The 23,699-nt window shown below is 37.5% G+C and overlaps 1 protein-coding gene across 3 annotated transcripts in view; it reads right to left on the minus strand.

Moving 5' to 3' along the window:
• The window catches only part of IGF1 (insulin like growth factor 1), a 53,965-nt gene extending 49,237 nt beyond the window's left edge, over positions 1 to 4,728 (minus strand). The window contains exons 1-3 of one of the 3 annotated variants that reach the window (XM_085049625.1): positions 4,442 to 4,728; positions 1,932 to 2,002; positions 26 to 182 (exon numbers count right to left, since the gene is read on the minus strand). In XM_085049625.1, coding sequence (XP_084905751.1) covers positions 26 to 176 — 151 coding nt within the window. In that variant the 5' untranslated portion in view covers positions 177 to 182; positions 1,932 to 2,002; positions 4,442 to 4,728. Of the gene's footprint in view, positions 1 to 25; positions 183 to 1,931; positions 2,003 to 2,563; positions 2,601 to 4,441 lie in introns of those variants that run through there. The other 2 variants (XM_085049624.1, XM_085049626.1) reach the window with 2 other exon arrangements.
• Between the last annotated feature and the right edge of the window lie 18,971 nt (positions 4,729 to 23,699).

Consider the following 23,699-nt stretch of genomic DNA (forward strand, 5'->3'; position numbering starts at 1 on the left):
TAAATGAAAGAAAGGGTTGACTTACTGAAGTAAAAGCCTCTGTCTCCACACACGAACTGAAGAGCATCAACCAGCTCAGCACCACAGAGTGTTTCTGGGCCAGCAGCAACAGAACTGGTTAAGGTGAGCAAACACAGGCCAAGGTAGAAGAAATGGGTGTAGGATACAGTGTGCATCTTCACCTGCCAAGGAAGCAAAAGCAGTGTCAGAATTTCCCCAGACTCTTAGAGAAAATGACTCCTGCAGCCTTGTGGATGAGAATGAATGTGTACTGTGATTTCTTGGACAATAGACATGGTGTCAGGAAATTTCTCACCCTGATTTTGCAACTGCCTACATGTTCTAGTCCATGTATTTTGCCAACTGATTATTTATTCCGGTGAATATTCACAATCACATCTAGTTAGGGAATCCTGTAGTTACTATGATTTATATTTGCCTTTGCAAAGGGAGGATGTGGAAGAGTGGAATAGACAGACAAAGGGAAGACCAGAGTAATGGGAATAAGGAAAACAAATTTGAATTGGTTTGTCTCAGACCAGATAAACTGAGAGGGAATATAACAGGTGCCTGCCAATGTGCTGTGGAAAGTGGGGGCAGCAGGTGATGGAGAACTATTTAAACTAAAACTAACATTGTCACCAGAATAAATGCTCTAAACTTGCTGGAAGGAAATTGGGCCCAATAGGAAAAGAGCTCATTATTAGCAGTCCACAATTCTCCAACCACCTTTAAAAGGAAAATACCAGGACAAACCCAAAACATTGCAAGGCTCGTCTTGCCAAAGTTACAGGAGTTGATGTGGGACCTTCTGGAGCAGAGGATCCATTGGCTCTAACAGTCTCTCTTACCAGCTGGCAAACATTTGAGAAATGACCAGGAGCATGAGCAGGACTATTAAAGATTTGTGTTTTTACATGCTGTGAGCAGCTTCACTTCACTGACCCTCATTACTCCCTCATAGGCAGCTGTGGCTATGAGGAATCCACAGAGGTGATAACTCTTTCCTCATTTACATTGGGTTAAAAACTATCTTTTTCCTGTACTTATGATTGAAGAGAGGCCAGTCCTCAATGGGTGTAAAATTGCACCAATCCATTTATCCACTTGTCTTTGTATCACTTTATGTCCACCAAAGTTCTTACCCAACATGCAAAGATAGCTTTTCCTAGGATTAAAAGAAAAAGCTATTCATGTATAGTAGCAGGACACTGAGTAATGTGCTTAATGCATATTCTGAACTTATTGAGATCACTTGCCAAAATTGAGAGTTTTGAAAGGTGTAAATCTGCATTTAATCTCATTCTCTTCCAAGGTTAACAGTAGCATTGCAGTCAGGTAAGAAGTTACAAGTCTGTCTTCCACATACAGTTAAACTTAGCTTAAAACTGTTTTGCATTAGGAGTCTAGTGCAAAGTAATTGGAGTAAAATGGTTAATCTTCCCTCAAGTTTCTTTCAGGATTTCAGGGACCATTAAAACTTTAATATTTCTTCACTGAACTTTTGAAAAGAAGATGAAATTATCTATTTTCTGATCAATTGGGATCTGATCCAGTGGGCTATTGAGCCTTTTTCAGTCAATAATTTTTAAGAGTTCTTATTTTCTTGGCAAGAGATCTTAGTGCCTTGCTGGATGAGTCCCTTATTTCCACTGTGAAAATAAAGAACACTTTGAAATCCCATGATATATCATAAAAAAGGGAAGAAAAATTATTTTCCCATTCACAAGTGTCTTTAGCCAACTTTGCCATGCAAAACCCAGCAAGCCTGAATGCATGGACATGATTTCAATGGCAGATGGAGAAAGGTCAGATCATAAATGAATGATGATAACATGAGGCACTATTTCCTGTGATGATTCCAAAGATCAACAACCATTCCTTTTTTTCCTTTGCCATATTTTTGGATTTATAAGATAAATGTGATGCACCTGCAGTTTAAGATGGTTCCCAGTTCTGAGGAGGTAAAGCAGAAAGCTGTTTAGCACACTGCCTCAGAAAGCTGAAAGACATTACAAATACAAGAACATTATGTATTTAACAATTTGTTCTCGTATAACACTTGGTCCAGAAATAAACATAAATTTTAGACATTTAACAATTTTTTATTTTTCAAGACTTCTCAGCTGGCTTACATTTTCAGATAAATATCAGCACTGAACTACGACAAAACAGATTATCTACTGTTTTTCCTTCAGTGGAAGCCAAAAAGGCTGCACAGTATAAACCACAGAGAATTTCTAACTTTATCTCCAAATTTAACAACAGTCAAGAACTTTCAAACAAGTAAAAACTTCGCAGAAAAGAAAACAGGCTCACATGTTTCTAGGGCTCAATCAATTATTTGATAAATTAAGCACTGATTCATCAAAGCAAATTCCAAAACACAGTTGCAAACTTGAACTTTACCTCATCATTTTAATTAAACACAACATTAATTGGTTCAACATGCTGGTGATAAAATCAAAGTCCCCCTTTCTATCTGAGGGGAATATCCTTAAGAAAACACAAAGTTGTAATCCAATATTGCTCCAGCTTCTCTACAATCAAGCAGAGTACTTACATTGTCCCCAGTTTGAGCAGAAAGTTGAGAGCTTAAAAGAAAATGCAGTGGCATGTGGGTGGGGTTTATCAAGGCATCTAATTACACTGGGAAATTGAATGCAGGTTCAGGATGAGCCTGGTTAAGCACTTCTTTCAGTTGCATAGAATGACTGACCATATTTTCACAGCTGGAATTTCCTCTTTTTTTTCAGTGAAATAGCCAGCTTTTGCTACATTCCTCCTTTAGTAGTCCAGAAGGGTAGCACCACAAAGGAATGTCATACATGAACACTCTACACCTCATTTACTTCTTAATTCTTCTATGTAAGTCCTCTTCATCTAACAAACTAGCAGTTGACACAAGTTGTGCACAAGAATTCTTCACAAGCTTGGTCATTTAATAACATGTAAGAACATCTGCAATAATTATGAGTGTCTTGAAGGAGGAACATTTTTATGGGGAGTATATGCTATAGAAAGAAATCAAGAGTTATATATTCAAAATTACATTTTATTCCAGAGGGGTTGGGCCTGATTATCAAGGCTTAGTAATAATATGTATTTATTTTGCAATATCAGCATTCACTAGTAATTGTTCAATAAATAAAGCATATATCCTCTAGAGTGGATCAAGGTTTAAATACTGTTAACTTTGAGTAGAGAATCTGGGCTACATGCTAACCTAAATCAATATGTTCCATTGATTCCAAGGAAGCTTGGCAGGATGCACAGCTGAGGAACTAGCACATTACTTTTATGTCTCTTAGTGCCTTGCTCAATACTTTAAAAAAAAAAAACCAAAACCAACAAACCCTTCATCCTTCAAGTATATTGGAAAGGATGCCCATTTATACATTAAGGGAATGATTTCATCCCTTGCAATTACAGACCTGTAATTAGGTCATAAAGGAATGAGATAAGTGTGTTTTAAGTGTAACACCCTCTGAAAAAATAATTAGGCCCATAACAATTAAAACAGGATAATACTTTCAACTGCATAAATGCCCTTGCACAATATTAAGGAGAAAAAAAAACTTTTTTGAGGATATAAATTTGCAGATAATGGAAAGTTGGACTGGAGCCAATTGACAGAAACAGAGGTCAATGCACCTCCTGAAGTCAAATTCACCTTAAGACAGTTTCTACTGCTGTGCAGAAATTACAGGGTCATAACATCAAACTTCACATGCAAACTTTCCTGAAGCAGCCCTCCCTGGAAGGGAAAACTTGGAGATGAACATGTAAGGGAATTTCCATTTTCTTTATGTACAATTGCTTAAGCTGTACAAATATGCAAGGTCAGCAAGAGTCGCAGCTGGTTTCTAATGTAGAAAACAAACTGAACTTCTCATTTACTTTTAATTTATGAAAGCAGAAAAAACCAAGTAAATGCTACGATGCTGCCAGAAAATTGCTGCAGTGACAACATCCCTTAAAAGTTTCCTTGTGAAAGCATGAACATTTTCTCTATAATTGTGTATAATAAAACTGCAGAAACTTAACATGTGAATAATACCTTTTTTTCCTATAAAACCCTGCACCTGCAGAAAATAGCTAAAAGTTCTCGTTTTCAGAAGCATTCATTAACAATATAGACAATGATGTAATTGGACCTTTTAATAATGACATAACTGAAATATTACAAAGTTCCCTGAATAGAAGTGAAATTTAAGACATGTATTTGCAATAGTTTACCCTTATAGTTATCTATGTAATTGCAACTATTACATACAGCCATTTTCCAGATCACATAAAATTGCATGTTCAGCAATTTATAAATAATTCTCAGTTCTAAAATAATGTTATTGAAAAGTGCACAATACTCTCCAAGCCAGAAGCAGACAATACACAGCAAAATAAAACTAAAAAATTATTTGAAATAGTAATAAAGATTTACCTTCAAGAAATCACACAAGCAGCACTTAACTAATTGTGTTGAAAGACTGTTGATTTTTTCCATTGCTTCTTAAAAGTGCAAAGTCTGGAAATGAATTTGTTAGCAGTAATGATGAGAAAAAAGAAATCCAGAGAGATGTGAGATGTTGAGAGCAATGTCACATTTCAATATTGAGGACTTTATTCCATTGCGCAGGCTCTATCTGCTCTGATTTTAGCAGTGACAGTGAGATTTAGCAAACAGAAGAGGGATTTAGAGAAAATCCTCACATTTATCTACATTACACAGACACTGTAGACAGGAAACAGCTGGGGGAGCATTTGCCTCTCTCTCTCTCCCTCTTCTGGCAAAGTTACCGAGTAAGGACTTTTTTGGGCATGGTGACAAATAACATCATACCTTTGCATTTTAAAACTAGAGCACAGAAGCATATTTTTTTCCCCCTTTAAAAGAATGTGAATTAGTGACTGAGGGGTTAGCAGACAAAAAGAGCTTGTGCTGCCATGAAAAATAAGAGAATGTATTCTGGTTAACTTTCAGGTAGCTGTGTGTGCATTTGGATTTCTGTGTGTCTGCATTTCAAATATATAAAAACTTACACATGTATGGACAATGTTTGTATATAAGCACACCTTTGTGTATATATATATCCACATTTTATTTATGCATAGAAGCATAGGTATTTTATTTATATACTACAGAAAGGCAGGCAGTTATCTACTTTCCTCTTCATGTGTCTTTATGTTATTAAACTTGGCACGCCTATATGCTGAGTAACAATTAATACCTCCAACTCTCTGTGCAATTAACCCTGAAATAGCAGCTTGTAATTTGCTAAAAATAACAGAATTGTTGAGAACTGCTTGTAAATAGGGCAAAATAGCTTTGTGATCTTTCAGCAACCACACGGGAGAAATCATGTAATTTCCTAGAACTTACAGTATTATGAATATAGTAACACAAATAGCCCAGCTTGGGGGGCTTCCATGACATTGCTGTCAAATCTGCTGTGGTAATTATAAAGTGATTAACCCCCCTTTTTAGTAGTAATCTTCAAACTCCTCTCGATAACAATGTAAATGACACCGGGAAAGAGAGAATTCAACTTTATTAGTTCTGCAATACCTAACTTCTGCCTTTTTTATTTTTCCTCAATTATGAGCATATTATAAATAACACCAGCTGGCCAGCAACATGCTCTCACGGGTTATGATGTCATTCAAATCCCTCAACTGTGTTAGTGGCTTGCAATGTGCTCCAAGCCAGCTGTTTTTCTATTTATAATGTATGCTTGAATTTCAATACTTAGCTATCGAGAAGAAAGTTGTGATGTTGTTTTATAGCCACAGCTCATGCTTGTCACCCTCTGGGTTTGGAGGATGGCATTTAAAAGTAGAGGGCCAAACGGGACTGCAGCTCCAGAGAGCAAACACATGTCACAAACAGGGCATGATTTCCATAAAAGCTGAATTTTGTCCCTGTCCGCTTGCACTAAGGGAGAGTTGCATGCTGAGGTGCTAGCTGTGCTTTATTATTGAAAATAACAATTGAGGTCATGTTGGCCCAGATCTGCTCTCAGTTTTCAGATCCACCTTGAGCTGTAGGGTGCTTGCCAGGCAGAAAGGACACATTTAGCTATTTGTGGGCTCGATGAGTGGCTGATACTCAGCTCTGGGCAGTTTGAAACAGGGTATGGTTAGCTAAGCTGATTAATCTTTGGAAGGGATTTCTCCTAATGTACCATGATGGCAGAAGCACAGGGGGCTTTGAGGTAAGTTTGCTTAGTTCAGGTTATACTAGTATTTCAGGTGTTCTAGTACACCTTTGCACTGCAGGTGCTGTATTTTGATATTCTGGGGTGGTTTATTGTCCCCCTGCATTCCCCAGGGCACTGATGGTGGCACCACTCTGCACAGAGCTTTTGGATCCTGCAGCATCTCCCAGCACATGGATCACTGACTGCCCTGGCCTGAGAGGACAATGTGGGAAGAGAAACTAGCAAAGCTCTGATAATCCTCATCTTCTCTTTGGTTTCACAGTACTACAGATGGGTGCACACAGCCCTGCCTTTTTCTTCCCAAATCAGAGAAGGAATTCACTCATTCCTAACCTCCTGCAGCTTGAGCTTCCAGCCCTCAGCTCACTCCTCATTTCTTGCTTTCTCCTAGGATTCCCCAGGCCTCTCTAGGTCATGCAGCATGCAGTAGAAGATTCAATTTTGGGCTTTCAGGGCAATCAGAGAATCCCTAAACATCTGCTAATCCTGGTTCTTCCACAAAGCCATTCTCAGCACCTTCCCTCAATGCATCAGACCAGCAGGTTTTGCTGCTCTTCACTTCTGTCTCCTGGTTCTGGTTTTAAAGTGGTGTCGTGGAAAGGCAGGAAAACAGAATAGATTCCAGAAAGGTTTTTGTTAGTGATTTTTAGACTTAGGGCAGCGCTTCTCTTCACTTAGTAATTCCATTTTTTAAAATAGAAAATTAAAAATCCCTCAGGTCATGCTGATCTGGGGATCACTAGTTTCCTAAAATACAGCTTCTATGCTGATGATAATATTCTAGTCAGTCTAGCACTCAGTTAACTATTGGAGATAGATTAATTTCTCCCTTGTTAAATATAATAACTTTTGAAATCACTTAGAATAAAGTTCTCTATGACTGCAGGCTTCTGCAGTTGCATACATTCCCTTGGATAAAATGCACCTGTAAACTACAGAATTTATGGCAGTCTTCAAAGTACTCATAAAATCTGTCCAGGTCACAAAAAGTTATCTAATTGAAATGCGTGTAGCTATTATAATACTAAAATGCAATAGCATATATATCCTTGCTTGGCTTCTTCAGTATAACCTTCAGTAGTATATTAGCCACAAAGATAGATGAAGTGTGTGAGAGATGTAATCAGGTATTTAGGAATTTATATGTCCTGATCCTCATCTTTTGTACATTAATGCTCCCAGGATTTCACTAACATGCTCTAAGGCTGAAGAGCTCCTCTGTCAGTTTTTCCAGGGACAACTCTGTTTTATAGAAGATAATAAATATACAAATAAGCAATAATCCTAATTAATATATTGTCCCCCCTTAAATCCTTTCCTAAAAGGTAGGAACATTGCCACAATGCCTGAAAAAGCCTGAATCAGTGTGCCTTTGTCTTGCACTCTTCTGTGTCAGATCACTCTTACCTGTATGCAGTTATTTATAGCTGGAGTTTGTTTTTCTGGTTTTTTTTTTTACACTGGGATTGTGATTTCTGATAGAAAACCAAGATAGAACCTCTGGAATAGATATCACCACTACAATAAATATCCCCTGAGAGGGTGATGAGGCAGAGAGCATGGTGGAAGGGAGGATGGAAAAAGACAATAAGCACAGTGGTTGGCAAACAGCTGTTCTTCATGACATAAAATAGCAATGAGACAAATTGTCTTTGGAGAAAGAGATGAAGGGGAGTATTTTCTGAACATGGAACTCTGTGTTGAAGTTAGTGATTGGTCAAAGAGATGGTGGAAAATTCCTATCATCAAGTTAAAAGTTGGAAAGTCAAGCAAAAAGTCATTTTCCTAATTCATTTGAGCTAATGAACTGTTTAAAAAAAAAGCCTCAAACACCTTTTGTCACAGTGACCTAAGCATCATCATCACTAGATGAAATAAAAGGGACAAATCTGATGGGAAGGATGAAGATTTGCAATTTGAGGTGTCATTCCATGGTCAGTATTGAAGAGACACCAAGGGGAGAGCAGAGCCTTAAATATCAATTTCTCATTTGGGCAAAACAGGGAGAGTTCAAGCTTCAGGACTGAATTTTAGAGATGATCACATGAATTGAAATCCTTTATGTTTGCTGATCAAGTAAACACCAAAGTGGATTACTGAAAAGTAATCCATGGACATGTAAAGAGAAAGCATGTGGTGAGAATGCTGTGATGAATAAAATAACATTACTGCATAATTTTAATATATAGTATAAATTAAGGTAGCTACTGTTTGAATATCTTTGTATTAATATGGGATTTTCCCTTGTTTTAGAAACAACTGTGCTGAGAATAATACAAAGCCAAATATTGGTCTTGTTTTCCTACTCAAATGAAATGTACATCAACTATTGGATATGATTGCTCACAACTTGAACAATTAAGTTTTTTTAAATTATAATATATTGTGGAAATTACACATTAATTAAGTGGCGTGAGATGAGCTATAGTCAAGACTGTGAAACAAAAATACTAATTCTGAAAAGTAATATTAAATTAACAAAACTAAAATGCTCAAACAAAATGTGTTTCAACATTTTTGAAAGCACTTTTTTTAGCATTTTTTAATTTCTGCTTTGTGGGAAATTTTGAAATAGTTTGTTCTGATTCAGAATAATCAAAATACCAGCATTTTCCATTAAACTGGAAATTCCCAGTTTTAGCTGTTTGTAGTCTTGCTCTCACTTTCCCAATGCTAAGCCCTGAATAGATCATCTTTGCTCAAAAAAATTGCTTACTTTCTTATTCCTAAAAGCAGCTAAAAAGTCAGAATTAGCAAAGAAAGAAAATTAGGAGATATGACTGCATAAGCTCTATCTGTGCATGTGTAGAGAAAAGGTGAAATAAGTGGGAATTGGGATGGGCAACCATTGATATATTTGTGTCTGAAGGGTGATTTCCATGAGTCATTGGAGTGCCTCTATCACAGCAGGAAAAATTCATAACCTTAGATATTCCCTTTATTTCCACATTTAGGTGAAATTTAGAGTTATTCTGATTTTTTTCCTGAGTCATCATTAGCATCAAGGCTAAATCTGGGCCCAGAGGTTTTTATCAATATATAGCACATATGTTTAATGGTATTTTGCTTTTCCTATCAGTTAGACACATGAATGCCAATGCCTACGTGTGATATTTTATTATTTGCTGATTTAGGAAAAACTGTGAAGGGAACAGAATACTGTAAATTTTATTACAAGTAGGCTGGGTATGTCCATACAAAGCAAACAGTGTAAAATGCCTATCTATTTTATCTTGGCCTGCAGAGTTCTTGCATGAGTCAGAGACTTCAGAAACGACTCCTTACTGTACTTATGAGCAAAGTCTCTTTGGAGATGAAATGAGATGTCTCTAAACTGAACAGAACATCTGCTTCGTCCCTTTTTAATTTATTTAATTTACAATTAGTCTGGTTCTTACTCTGTGTTTTAGGACTATTTCTTCTGGGCTCATTTCTCTTCACTCTCATGATTTACTATTCAGAAGGGGCTTATCCCATTAAATTTATAAATTTATACACTCTTTTGTGGACTAAAGCCAATATGTTCTGCACCTTCAAATACTAGGCTCCCTCCTTGACATTTTTCTGTATATTTTATTCAAATAGAACTTAGGTATAAGTCAGTCTTCTCTAGTTTGGCTTATTGATACAGTGATGCTCTGGTTTATTTTGAACAAAGCTTTAAAAGCTAATGGAAAAAAAATTAACCCAAACCCATAAACAACCTCATCTAATTATGATTCTTAGGTTTTGGTCAACTATGCTTTCATTAAGAAACTACTGAATAATTAAAGTCCTGAAAAGAACCCACAGAAGGACAAAGTTGCTCCAAATAAAAGCTGTATTGACACTGATTCATGAGTGCTTCTGTCTAATAGACTTGTGTGCCTTTTAAAGCTCAGACTGCAATCTATACTGTAACCCTAGGATTTAGCAACCTTCTCTTCAAATGTTGTTTTATACAGGATTGTCTGACCAAGTGACCAAATCTAATTTCCTTTCCTTATTTTCTTCTTAAAATATGAAGTCCATTGAACTATGGCAGAATGATCTTGGCTCATGCATGGATTTCGTGGTTCTGAGCAATATTGGCTTAGCAAACTTGATGTATTTTACACCTTTTATTTTTATCTGCTCTGCTTTTATGGTATTTTGTCACTGGTTTTAGGTTTTTCTGAAAGGCAGTGGCAGCTTAGGCCACTGAGTTTGCAAACCTGTGGTTCTGGGTTTCAGGGCATCGAGGATGTGAATGAATTAAAACAAACAAAACTGCACCTTTGATCTCCAACAGATCTCAAATCTGGTCTCATTGAACTTGGCTCTCATTATCATTTCTGCCTTTGAATTACTTGAGCCACTTGAGTGATTTCTCCAATCAGTTTTCCTGCCTGTGAAATAGGAATAATAGGTACTTTAGGTACTTTGAGCCTCATAGAGGGCGAGCAGAACAGGCCATATTATGTATTTTTTGGAAAATGTTATCATGGCTGGAAGAACACCTCTGTGTGTTTATAGGAAGTGACAAGCTACTGTGTTAGCCTTGCACATGTTATGTCTCTGTCATCTTCCAAATGTGTTAAGCACAGCTGGAAGAATTCCCAACAGATGCTTCCTTTTACTTATTTTCTTCTTTTTTTCTATTGCACCATTCACAAGTGTGCTTGTCAAAGACCTTCTGCCCAAAACTTTTTTCTGGAATGATTGTTGTACAATCCAACTATAATCCAGTATGATAAAAAATTATACTTCATTACTGTGCTGATTAAAAAAGCAAATTATTTAAGCTTGAGTAAGTGAGGAGTAACATTTCTAAAAACTGAAATATAGGTTTAATAAAACAAAATATGAATATGAAAGGCTTCAGTTATATGAAAAAAGAAAGAAAGTAAGAAAATGTTTTAACTTGTTAAGAGGAGCAAGTCCTGTGAGGAGTATCATGGGCTAGAAGCTTAAATTATGAAGATAAATAAATCTTAACTGATTTTGTTTTATTGTTTGGAATTTTAGCTTTTCTCACAAAAGATTAAGAGAAGGAGAACACATTTACTTCATATTCTGTGTTATCTGTTTAAACAGGACTTTCCTGTTTCTATGTCTACTTCACAGCTATCATGTTTCAGTTTCCTAAGTCTTTATTTTTCTTGGGGTTTTTTTGTTACATGGGATATTTTCTACATCAAAGATTATTATTGCTTCTTTAAAAAAATATTACCGTTTGAAAGATTTCTTTTTTTATGGGCAACAGCATCAACATTATGGTAAAGAACTGAATATTGGTGAAGTTTTGAGATCATCACACATCATCAGCGTTTCAAAACCACTGAGATTTGAAAAGCAGAGCAGGCTGGGTGGCAGATTTTACCAGTGGAGTAAAAATCTTTGTTTAATATTTGATTTTAAATGTATCTCACTTGTTAGAAATTTATATTTCTGTTCTTTTTCCTTTCGACATAAAAGTAAAATATCCATGCAAGCAGAGTATTTTGTGATGCTCGTATTTATTTGGGATTTTTTTAAAATATATTTTTCTGCCTTCTGGTGAGTGATTCCCACTGTAACAGCTCTTCTTGCTGTGCCTGCAGTCATTATATTGGACGGTAAGGTCCAGTGAGGTCACTGAGGAGCACAAGTGAGGCAGATCAGCTGAGAGCACCAGACCCCATTGCAGAGCAGCAGCCAGCAGTGTGTGCCTTTGGGCTGGGTGCAGGAGGAGCAGTGACATTGCATTCTTCCCAGCATTGCAGGGGGGAGGCAATGGGGGTGTGAGCTGCCAGAAAGGCTGCAGGTACAGCGTTAACCTGGCCAAACTCCAGCAGGTTTGAACAGGCACACTCTGGTTTGAAGCTTTGTGTCAGGTGTGCCTGGAATATTTTTGTCTGGTGTTAGGAGCCCTAAAATTCAGTGCTAATAATTGAACTGTGGACTCTAGCAGGATTGGGACATACTGGCTTGGAATCAGTTGGTTTTTTAAAATTCTAAAATTATCTTCCATTCTCTCTATAGAAGGATATAGTGCTCTGATAGGTGCATTAAGTTTGCTTCTTTTAGTCTAATATTTACTGATAATTTCTATCATTTTCTTCTACTCTTATTTTAGAGATATTGTTTACAGGGAAACCAGAAGTATGTTAGCTGCTTTTCTGTCCACTTTTTGTTGTGATAATTATATATGATTCCAGTCACATTGAAACACATGTAAATTTACTGTTCAGTTCATTACTGGAAAAGCATTTGTCTATTTTGCAAATATTTCTTCCACCACAAGAATCCATAACATCGCTACTGCATAAGAATACCTTTCACTCTAAATTAAATAATGGGATTTTATGGTTGAAGAATCAGGCACAGGATGTGATAAGAATAAGATACAGTTGCACCTAAACACTTTCATCAGCCCCCACTGTGCATTCAGCTTCTTTCCTGAATGAAAATTGAATATTTTTGGGGAAATACGCTGTGGCTGTGTAATTACAGGTTAATAAAAGGATGGACTCAAGGCTACCTGAATGAACACATATTTGGCATTTCCAAGACCACTTTCCAGGCTTGCAAAGCACCCAGCTGAATAGCAAGGAAATAATTTCTTGGGCTTTGTTTTTTTAAAGGCATTGTTTGAATAACAGGTGAGACAGAATAGTTTGATAAAAAGAAAAAAAATTTCTATTCCATCCAAAATGGTTGTTGGCTTGCTTACTACCTACAGAACTGTAAATGTTTACATGTGTATTAAACACTGTTCAGTGCTGTATAGGTTGTGAAATCTGTCCTCAAACCAGAGGTTAGTCATCCTAATATTAATGAAAATGTTCTCAAAATCATGTTTTACAATGCAGCCCTTTAAACATGCATTATGTGTACACGTCTGGTTTGAGTTGATTGTGTGTTATAAGAACCAGCTGAAGCTCATGATGTAACCATGTTAACACTTTTTAATAGCTTTTTGAGAACACAACACAATTGTGTTAATGATAATCAGTTAAAGACTCTATTTGTTCCAGATGTTACTTTCCTAGGCAAAAAAAAAAAAAATTAAAAAAAAAAATTCTTCTATATCCCTGCTTAATATCAAGTACTCAGAAAAGTCCTAATGTGAACCTAATCTCTTTCTTTAGATAACATATACTGAGCCCTAGCTTGAACTGGATATGTGAATACAATTGTGAAAGAAACATAGATGCCTAGAATTGCTTTTTTTTTTTTTCTGGCATGGATCTTTAACTCCCAGTGGCCTAAAGTCCCACACCACAAAATCACTATAATTGGCATGGCTGGCAACTTCTTCTCTCATTGTCAAACAGATCTTTTACAGTAAATTTGTAGGAACTCTGAAACTGAGCTAATACCAGAAGTATCAAAAGAGAAAAAAGAAAGCAAACCACACACAGATTCAAGCATACCATTAAATGACTGATTTTTGATAAACTGTAATATTAAGTGAACTATATTGACAAAAAAAGAAGCACTTATTTATTAGTTGCTTACATTTCAAATGGTCTTCCAAGATAAATTTGAAATTTAATGCCCCATCAATAAGATGGGTACATTTTACTAGACTGATAATGAATACACATTTCCAGGATTGTTAATAAATAAATATTGATCTTAAGGAATATATCTTCAGGAAAGAAAAAAATGGGGAACTTTGGAGGTGGGGAAACAATATGTATGTAAGTAGTAGCTGGAAAAGATCTTTAGTCATTACAGTAGACTGCAAGAAATACCTTTTTCTAGGACTTTTCATTCCTGCATAAAATAAGCATAGGTATGATGGCCCAGAAACTCTCCTGCACTAAGAAAAAGAGAAGTTAATTATGGGTTTTAAATTCCTACAGTATTGTAATTTTCTGCATTGCTCCAGAGTATCTCCCCAATAAAGATATTTCAAGGTATATTTATATATAAGATATATATATACATATATATAAAGACCACAATGAATGAGTGACCCCATGGAATCACCACACAATTTTCAGCTGCTCCATTCACATTCACAGGAGCTCCTTGGTCTGCAGTCACCTGTTTCAAGGATCCTTCCTCCCTTCTTTGCTTTATACCCTAAACACTCTGTGACCATCATGCTCCTTTTCATAAATGAGACTTCTCCCTGCTGCCCTTCAATATTGCCACTGGCCCTGATGGCTGACGATTTTTTGCCTTTTCTATACCCTTTTATACATTTTTACAACCTTTTCCTATTTTCTGTACCCTTTATACACTGTTTGTAACCTTAGCCTGCATACTTGTAATTTTTGCAGTCTGATATTCTAGCTTAGTTTTGGGTCCTGCAGGCAAAAAGACCAAACATCCTCAGTAAGAGGCCAGAGAGATCTATGCTATCAAAAACTTGAGGTTTCAGCCTTGGTTGAAGCCTTCTCTCTGGAATATATTTTATTAAGTGGGCTCTAACCTCATTTGGGGTGTGGTGATTGGAATAAGGGGACAGTTACCTCATTTTTTAAGTTTCTTATTGGAGGGTTATTAGGTAGATATGCTAATTTGCAAGGTCCTTAAAATTGTATGCACGTTGTACAAGTGTGTGCATCTCGGTGTGTTCCACCTGCAAAGAGCTGTGCACCTCAGATCCTATTAAAATACCAAAGCAAAACCCTTTTACCCCCTTTTAGCTGGGTCTGTGTCACATTTCTACCAACTAAAAGGCAACAGCCTTTCCATGACTGTGTTCTTACTGGCCATGACAGTGCTGAATAGGAGTGAGGAGGGAAGCAGGAAGCTCCAAGGAAAAGTAACCCAACTGCCCCCAAAAAAGCAGAATTATTCTGCCCTGGCACATCCAGGGCATGCTTTGTAAATATCCCCGCTGCTCCCCAGTGAGGTGACTACAAGGAATTTAGCTGCAGGGAGCAGGTGCCACATATCTGCTGAGATTTCCTCTAATTTAGCCAAATAGCAAAGGCATTGCCCACGAGGCAGGTGGACTGGCAGGGTGGAGAGTGCTGTAATGATCACTCAGGACTATAGAGCCCTTCAAAATGCCAGCAGGGAGAGCATGGATTGTCACTGTTTATACAAATTCAGTGAGGACCTTGACCTTGGTGGATGCTGCTCTTGCAAGGTAAGGGAAATATACCATCTGTATCAACATATATTGGGCACTAGGCCAAAGCAATAGTCCCTTTGCAAACAGCAAAACCAGTTTTTTTTTTTTGGTCAAGGGTAAAAGTCACTTCTGTTTCCCCATTTCACTCCAGTTTTACAGTTTTGGATGATTTTATTAGCCTTATGTAGAGAAAAGAGTTGTAAAAAGTAGTAAAATCTGAAAGACAGACCCTTTTTTTTCTCAGTTGTTAAATACAAACACTCTTCCCCAAAAGGCATAAAATTATTTTTGCCAATCCAGACAGAATCTGTATAAAAAGGCTACCCATACTAATCACAGTCAGATTAAGCACTGACTTTTTTTAGAAGCACTATAGCATGTTTATGCCCTTGATGGGCTGCCTTATTTTGATGTTTTTATAGTGTTAGCGAATTTTGCAGCTCAGGGAAAACCAGAAAATTTAAATACCAGTCATGCAGTGAAAAGGTTGGTTTTTTCCAAAGTATTTAAGGAAAAAAAGCATCCCCTAACAGCCATATGTGTATGTGAAAGAACAGTGGGCAAAGAGTGAGCACCACTAACCTTCTCTGTCATGCAGACTGCTGAATTCTCTACTGAGTGTGCATTAAAAAATGTCTTTTATCACATTTTCTGTATATGACTGAATATCCTGTGAAGTATATCCTGTGAAGGGAACAGTGGCCATATAGACAGGAGAGATGTTCCACTGCCTTTAAATTCAACCTCATGACTGTAAGCTCATTTTACTTCACCAAATTTCCCCTCCTAGGGGATGATGTACTGCACTTCCTCTTGCCTGTCCCAGATATCAAGGTCACACCTTGTCTCCAAAGGATCAAAATGCTTTCCCATGAGTTTGGTGTGCTCAGCAGGGTTTTGGAAAGGACAAATCCTGTGTAGAGCTAGAGGGGTTAAGCAGTCTGAGCTGAGGTTGGGGCAGGATGGGTTGTGCTGTGCTGGGCATGATGTTTTGGAATACTGGGGTGGGCTGGCAGGAATGCAGATCATCCAAGCAGTGTCAGGAATTCAGGAATTCAAGCCGGAGGGAAACTCTCCAAAGGTTTACTTCTTGACATTAAAACTGCAAAGCTCTCAGTTTCACATGAAGGAGATGTGAAGTGCTAGACAATGTGGGCAGTCAGGGAATCTGCTCTTGAGTGTGTTGCTGAAACTCTAACAAGGCAAACTGTAACTGCAGCCCAGCAGTTGACTCGACTCGTTCTGGCCATAGCCCTGGCATGGGTGTTTCAACATGTGCCAAGCTGATTATAGTCTGCAGGAGACTATGTGCCAACTGAGAATTGCTGGAAGGCAGGCCAACATCAAAACAGTTGGAGGGTAAACTGCTTGTTGACTGTGAGTGACTTCTGGGAAGAGGGGCAGCCTCTGGCAGCCTGTGAAATTGCTGAGAATGGAAGGAAGTAGTGTCCTCTCAGAAATGCAGTTTGGAGTGGTTATGAGAAAAAATAACCCTTGTGCTTCTTTGAGATGAGAGTTGTGGGAAAGATGAAGGGAGAGCATGGACTTGGTGTGGGGGTAGGGAATGAAGAAACTTGCTGGGTTTGTTAGGAAATTGGTTAGTTTTGCCTTGTTCAGTCCAGTTCAGTCTGGAGGATTGGGACCCTATATCAGCCAGGGAAGTCAGGATGGTTTGGATTACATTGGTCTTTATTTGCCACAAATGCCAAAAAGAGGAGGTAAATAAGTACAGCCTTTTAATAAAAATGGGTACACCTCATGCAGATACCCTTGCACTTTATTCTTTTTCTGGTAATAGGTTGACCAACACCCCTCAGCTGATCCTTGCCAGTTTTCTTAATAGGGACTGAAATTCATAAGTCATAGCTGTATTTCTTGGCTTTGGTCTGCGCTTAAAATCATTGCAGATGGAGCAGGAGTGGATAGGTAAACTTGTGGCACTTAAATCCAGGCACTTATTCATGATAAATTGCATTTAGTTCATTAAGTCAATCTCTCTGAGCATTTTTTTTTCTCCTGCCCTCAATTCCTTGTATCACTACAACCGAAGGGAGTTGTAGTGTCTGCATGTTTTTAAAATAAACACAAAAAAATCCTTGATGGTGCTGGACTAGATGTTCCTGATAACATGCTGCCAACAGAAAAGTTCTCATCCTTGAAGAAAGTTTTTCAAGTGGTCATGACACTCTCGAGCGCGTAAGCCTCTCTTCAGAACAGACATTCGGTGCCCTCAAATGACTCTTCAGACTTGGCTCAGCAGCAGGCTGACACAAAAGGGGCTAATTAACACACACATTTTCATGGGGAGGAATCTGGTTTCCAAACAGATTTTTACCAGTAATATAGCTGACAAGCTGAATCTGCTAGGACTGTTTCTTCCGTCCAATTTGAATGAAAATGGGAACAAGGGGTAGGAGAAAGAGATGTTTCATTGCAGGGACGGTGCAGACATGATGAATTCCTCTGAGCCCCACTTCTGTCATGTTATAGTTCTTCTGGAATGGAGGGATGCACAGAACAGAAGAGGAAACAAATTAAAATAGAGATAAATGTTGCATGTGGCATGTGCATATCCACAGAAAATGTGGGTTTGAGCATTTCAGGAGTATGGAGGCATTTATGGAGGAGAGAGAGAACATGGCTAAAAGGGTGGTGGTTCTACATTATAGCCCTGGCACATTATAAACTCCATTTTTCACTCCTGCTACAGACTTCACATCTTGCAATTCCCTTATAATGGTTGCAGCTGTATAGCCCTACTCTGCACAAAGGAATTAAGAGTGTATGTGCATCAGCCCAGCCAATTGTAACAGCACTTGGAGTTAAAAGCAGTGCAATTAGTGGAACTCAGAATTCAAACTCTTCCTATAATCTCTCACACTCCCCCAACACCAGTTAGGAAAACACATCCTTAACATGCAGGGCCTTGGGCTCTCCTGCTTACTGTCATATTCTCTCTGTTCCACCTAGATTGATTGTGAACCAATTATTATTCTACTACCACCTTTATGGGAAATTATATATATACCTCTCTCCTACCATAGCAGCAACTCCCAAGTGTTGATAGCTAATTGCTCCAGACTTATCCTCTGCCTGTAACCCTGAATCTGGCAGGGTGTTGTAGTGGCTCCTAGTAAAGGACTCTGAAGATAAGAACAGATTTTCACATGTTTTGGTGAGACTCACAAGGAGTCCATTGTAACACTGTGCCCTTTGGATTAAGATTAAAGGAATGGCTTTTTTGTCAGTTTATCAAAGGAAAATTAAAGTTCCTCAGACATCAGTTACATTGAATCTGAGCCTTTAATCATACTGACAAGGAAAGATAGAGAATTTGAGCTAAAAAATGTGTTCCTAGCCTTGTTGTTGGACGATTGGTATTTAACTCTGTGTAAACTACAGATTTTTACCAGGAAGTGTTATAGCTCACCAGAGTTATATTCTTCTGTATCATTTCAGTTTAAAGTGTTCTACCCCACATCACTCTATACATTTATCCCATATGGTGGACTGGATCACTCCAAAGACTATTAGACAAAATTCTGGAAATGCTTCATTCAGAAACCTGTTTGGTTTGCATCCAGCAATACAAGGAGCTTGAGCAGAAGTTTAGGGGGAAAAAAAAAGTTGTGATTCTCAATGACACTGCCTGGGCAGTCTTTATTCCATGTGAAACTCTATTTGCAGTATTATCAAATATTAATATACTGAAAGATGTTATAAATGGGAGCTGGACCAACTCCCAGAAAAACCTTTAGGAAATGCTTAATGAAAAAAAGTGCTTAACTTGATGGTTATCTTTGAGGAAGTAAGAGAATGCTAAGTGGAAATCATATGCAAACAGGTGATCTGGTTATTACATGAATCACTATACAGTTATTTCAGATTACAGGTCTGACCAATAGAAAAATGTACAAACAAGTTATAGCTCCAGATAGAAAGCCCCCTGGACAAACATCTGGGGGTAATTGCAAGACCATGACCAAGGCATCAACAGTGTAGGTGTTACTTTCAGGTCAGAGCCAAAGGGAAAAGGAGGAAGTTCCAAAAGTGCTCTGGGGAGGAGAAGGACAGAGCTGTAAATACAATAACAAAGAGGGCCACCTTAAGAAATACTAGTAGCAGTAGAGAGCATGCAAGGAATAAAAAATATACGTGTTTAAAAGAAAAACAGATTTTTAGAAGTAGGAAAGTGTAGAAATAGATTAGGAGTTGTGTGAATCAGATGCTACAACTCCCTCCCACAAAATCTAAATAGAACATGCATCTAATTTTCTCTTCTACTCTTCCTAGGGTGGGTTTGTGACAAGCTTTTTGTCTACTGCCCTATAGTTTTCTGTTTTCTCTTTCTATATATTTTGCAGTGCACCACAAGTTTTGTTACTCCCTTGTGTTATGGGCTATTCTTTAGTTTTATTAATGTGCACTTTCTTGGATTCTCTGCCTCCTTTGGCATTAATTCTCCTTTTCACTGCTATTTACTGACTCTACCATGCTGAAGATTTGGGATGATTAACTTCAGGTGGAATGAGGTATACAAGAGACTTTTCTTTAAAAAGCTTTTCTTCTAATTAAACAATTTTTTTCTTTTTTGTTTTTTTTCCCCCTATGAGGAATGTCCACTCATTGAATGCCATGGGTGGTAACTTCTGCCATAAAACATGAATAGGAGTTCACTGGAGTCTAACATCGTGGTCAGGTACATTTTGGAGAGATACAATCATTACAATCATCTACTTTACATCTCTCATGGCCTTTACTCAACAGAGCAATGTTAAATTCAGTATTGCTAAATAGCTGAGAGGACTAGAATTGTCAGCTCTGCAGTGATGTAAGATGCAGAAAGAGATTTATCAGTGGTGTTGATCCAGAAAGAGTAATTTTTCTTTCTGAACCCTTAAAAATGTAAGCAAGACTGACCAGTTCCAGGCCCTGGAGGGACTAGGAGATGACATTCAGCTCTCATTCAGAGCCAAGGAAAATAATTATGAGAGAAGGTCAATATGCATTCATACAAGAAATGAGGAATGAAAATCAAAGAGGCTAAATCCTGTCACTAAGTCTCATCTGAAACACCTGGTGCAAGCAGAGATGTAGCTCCCTAGTTTTCTTACAACTTGATTAAAGCTGAATTTTGGTTGATTTTGAATTATAGACTTTCTGCTATGTGTTCTACCTTTTAAATAGTTCATTTTTTTCCCATTTCATAAATTGCCTGTTCAGGCTTTGTAACTTGCTTCTTACCTTTGGACCTACTGGTTAGTGCTCTGAAATTCTGGTTTATAATTTGGTCAACACTAGGAGCTATCAGGTACACTACACATAGATTTTGAGCATTTTTTTAGCCTAAGTTCTTGTAGGAAACACCATGCAAACACCAGGAAATCTTTTGACAAAAAAAAAAAAATCTTGAAGGCTGTTGAAAGAAAATATTGAGCTATGAGGAGAAAAAAAAAAAAAACCAAACCATGAAAAAGATGTAATTTTAACTTGTTATGTTGGTGTGGACTGAGCATGTATTCCAGAGTCTGGGAGGTGTCAAGTTGAACTTGCTATCTTAACCACAGCCCTTTCTAGTGGCTGAGGGCTAAACTTGACCCAAGTGCATGTTTAGCCAGATGTCACTTGTGATTACAGGAATTTGGACTGACTTGCAGCTAAACCACAAACCTGGATGAATGAATGTTGTTCCAGATGCATTATCTCATAATCCTAAAGAAAACAGCATCTCAGATGAAAGGGCTATAGAACTTTCCTTTGTAGGAGCTTTGAAAGCTAAGGCTAATCCTGAGATCATTGAGGAGGTTTAACCTACCACTGCATGAAATTTTAGCCAAACAGAACTTAAGAGCTTTAATGCTTTTAGAATCCCCTCCAATTAGTAAAGGAATATTCAAAATTAATTGAACTGGAAGCAGTGATCTTGAAACTTATAACAATTTCTCACTTTAAAACATTTCAATAAATTTTTATGTCTTTGATAGCTTACATTGTGCTAGTTACATCTTGATGATATATGGAATATGCTTCATTGTGGGGAACCCTTTATATGTATTATTATCCAGAAAAATCCCAGAGTAGGGTAAAAAATTCAGTTGCCGTAGAATCTTTTAGGTTGGAAAAGATATTTAAGATATCTTTTATATTATATAAAAGACATTTGTATATATATAAAAAAGATATTTATATATATAAAAGATATTAATCATAAAGTCCAACCATTAACCCAGCACTGTGAAGCCAAAATTTGTTGACATAAAGCCTTGTTTTGAATACCTGGAGAAAAAGGAACTGGGAGAATGTTTTGGGGAGCTCCAATAAATAACTAGCTACTGCACATTTCTAATCATATATACATGTATATATGAGTAATATTGTCACTCTCACTTCAGAAGACACTCCAGGTTACTAGTTTAGTTATTGGCTTTTAGCTTAAGACCTTGGATAAATTCTCCTACCCCCAAAAATATTTCAGAAGACACAAAAATAAGCAGGGCTTTCAAACAGCATGTAAAACCTTTATGTTCAGTGCACAGCTGAAGGTCTACTGTAGTCAGTGCTATTCTATCAACCTGGATTTCAAATCAAACTGTGCTCTGTTAACACGTTTCCTGTCAGCTGAGTTGTTGCAAATATAAGTGGTTCCTCTTAGCCTCTAGCAGGAGCAGCAATGAGCCTCAGTTTTAGCTCTTTTCTTTGTGGACTGACCTCAGTCACAGCAATTTCCCCTTGTTTCTGGCAGAGTGAACTGGCAAACAGAGATCATGTGTTGTACACTGATTTGTCAAGCAACTTGGTGGTGTGTCTGAGTCTTCATTGAGAGCTATCTGAGATACTCTAACAAAACTTAAAACAAAACAAAACTTAAAACTTCCAAAGCAAGCTGATTAATGATTTATAATGATTAAATTAAATGATTATAATTAAATTAAATTATTATAATTAAATTATTTATATGCAGATGAAATAATTAACAAAAGCAGCCCCATTTTCTTAATGGTGGGACAATTCGTTGGGTTACTCAAGTACAGAATTAAAAGAGGGAAAATAACATGTACCTCCCTAAAAGACTATGAGGATCATTTTTGATTCCTTTGGTGAGACCAGAATGGTTAATAATTTTTGAACTCCAACTGTGGAAGCACCCAGAAAATGAATGTATGCAGAGGTGTGTGAAACAGTGACAAGGGCTAAATATGCAAGTACTGGAAATCTGTTATGCTGAAGGTATTACTGTTAATATCTTAGAAAAAATATTTGGCTTTGCTCACAGGATATATAGCTCTGAGATGTATGCATTAAGCTAATGATGAAGGATTAGGTAGCTAATTTAGGTAGATAATTCATACATGCTTGTGTCAAAAAGAAAGGATATTCTCTTAGTTGGAATTTGACATCTTGTTGCACATAATTTAGAGTGTATGAGTGTGTCTTTTTGATGCCAAATAGAAATCTCCAATAATGGCCAGCATTGTTATAATAAGCATCACAGATTTGAGTAGTTATTCCTTCCAAGTATACCCTTTTGTGGGGAAGTGAGTGTCTGCTAACATGATATCCAATTATTTCCTTTCCTTCTTAAAATTTAACCTGCATCAGCCAAGAAGTCTCCTTTCACTGACTGTTTACACAGCTAATGTTTCCCACCATGGACAATTTAAGATAAATGTCACCTATTCAGTGAAATAAACTTTATTCTGCTTTTGTTTCATGATTTATTTAAACTCGGGTGATGCTCTTCTGGTCTTGGGAAGAATAAGGAGAATAAGCAGTTGTCTGGCTTTGCTGGCTGATAGCTAGGGGAAAGAATCACCTGAAGTAGATTTAAACTCTTTACCTGTGCAACATAAATCAGAAAACTCAGCTGTCACACAATTCAAGGTTTGTTTTCCACATATACCTATAAATTAGCTACAGGAATGCTTTGATAGTGTTCTCTAAATGTGTTGTAACACTGCAGAGGAAATAATCATTTAAGAGTGCTGAGGTAGCCTTCCAATGTCATTGCAAGGCTGCTCTAAAAACAATTTTGAAAAGTCATAGCAGTTGGGCAAAATTCTCAAGCACTGGCAGACAGCAAAGGCACTCGTGTTTTCAAGAAGAATGACAAAAAGCAGCTGATATTGTTTATTTTGACCTTTACAAGGCTTTCAACACTGTCTCCTATAATATCTGCATAGACAAAGTGATGAAATTTTGCTGTAAGGTGGGTTGAAGAGTGGCTGAACTGCTGGGATCAAAGGGAAGCAGCATGCAGTTGTACTGGAAAGAAGTCATGATTTGTGTGCTGCAAGGCTGGGGCAGTGGAGCTGATGGTGTTTAACATCTTCACTCAGGGTCTGGAGAAAGGGGCAGAGTGAACACCCAGCAGGTCTGGGGAGGATGCAGAATTAGAATGATTAACACACTAAATGGTTGTGAATGGTTCCTTTCAGGGAGGCCTT

This window comes from Lichenostomus cassidix, chromosome 1Ab (assembly GCF_008360975.1).
Source record: "Lichenostomus cassidix isolate B80296 chromosome 1Ab, HeHo_3.0, whole genome shotgun sequence".
NCBI lineage: Eukaryota > Metazoa > Chordata > Aves > Passeriformes > Meliphagidae > Lichenostomus > Lichenostomus cassidix.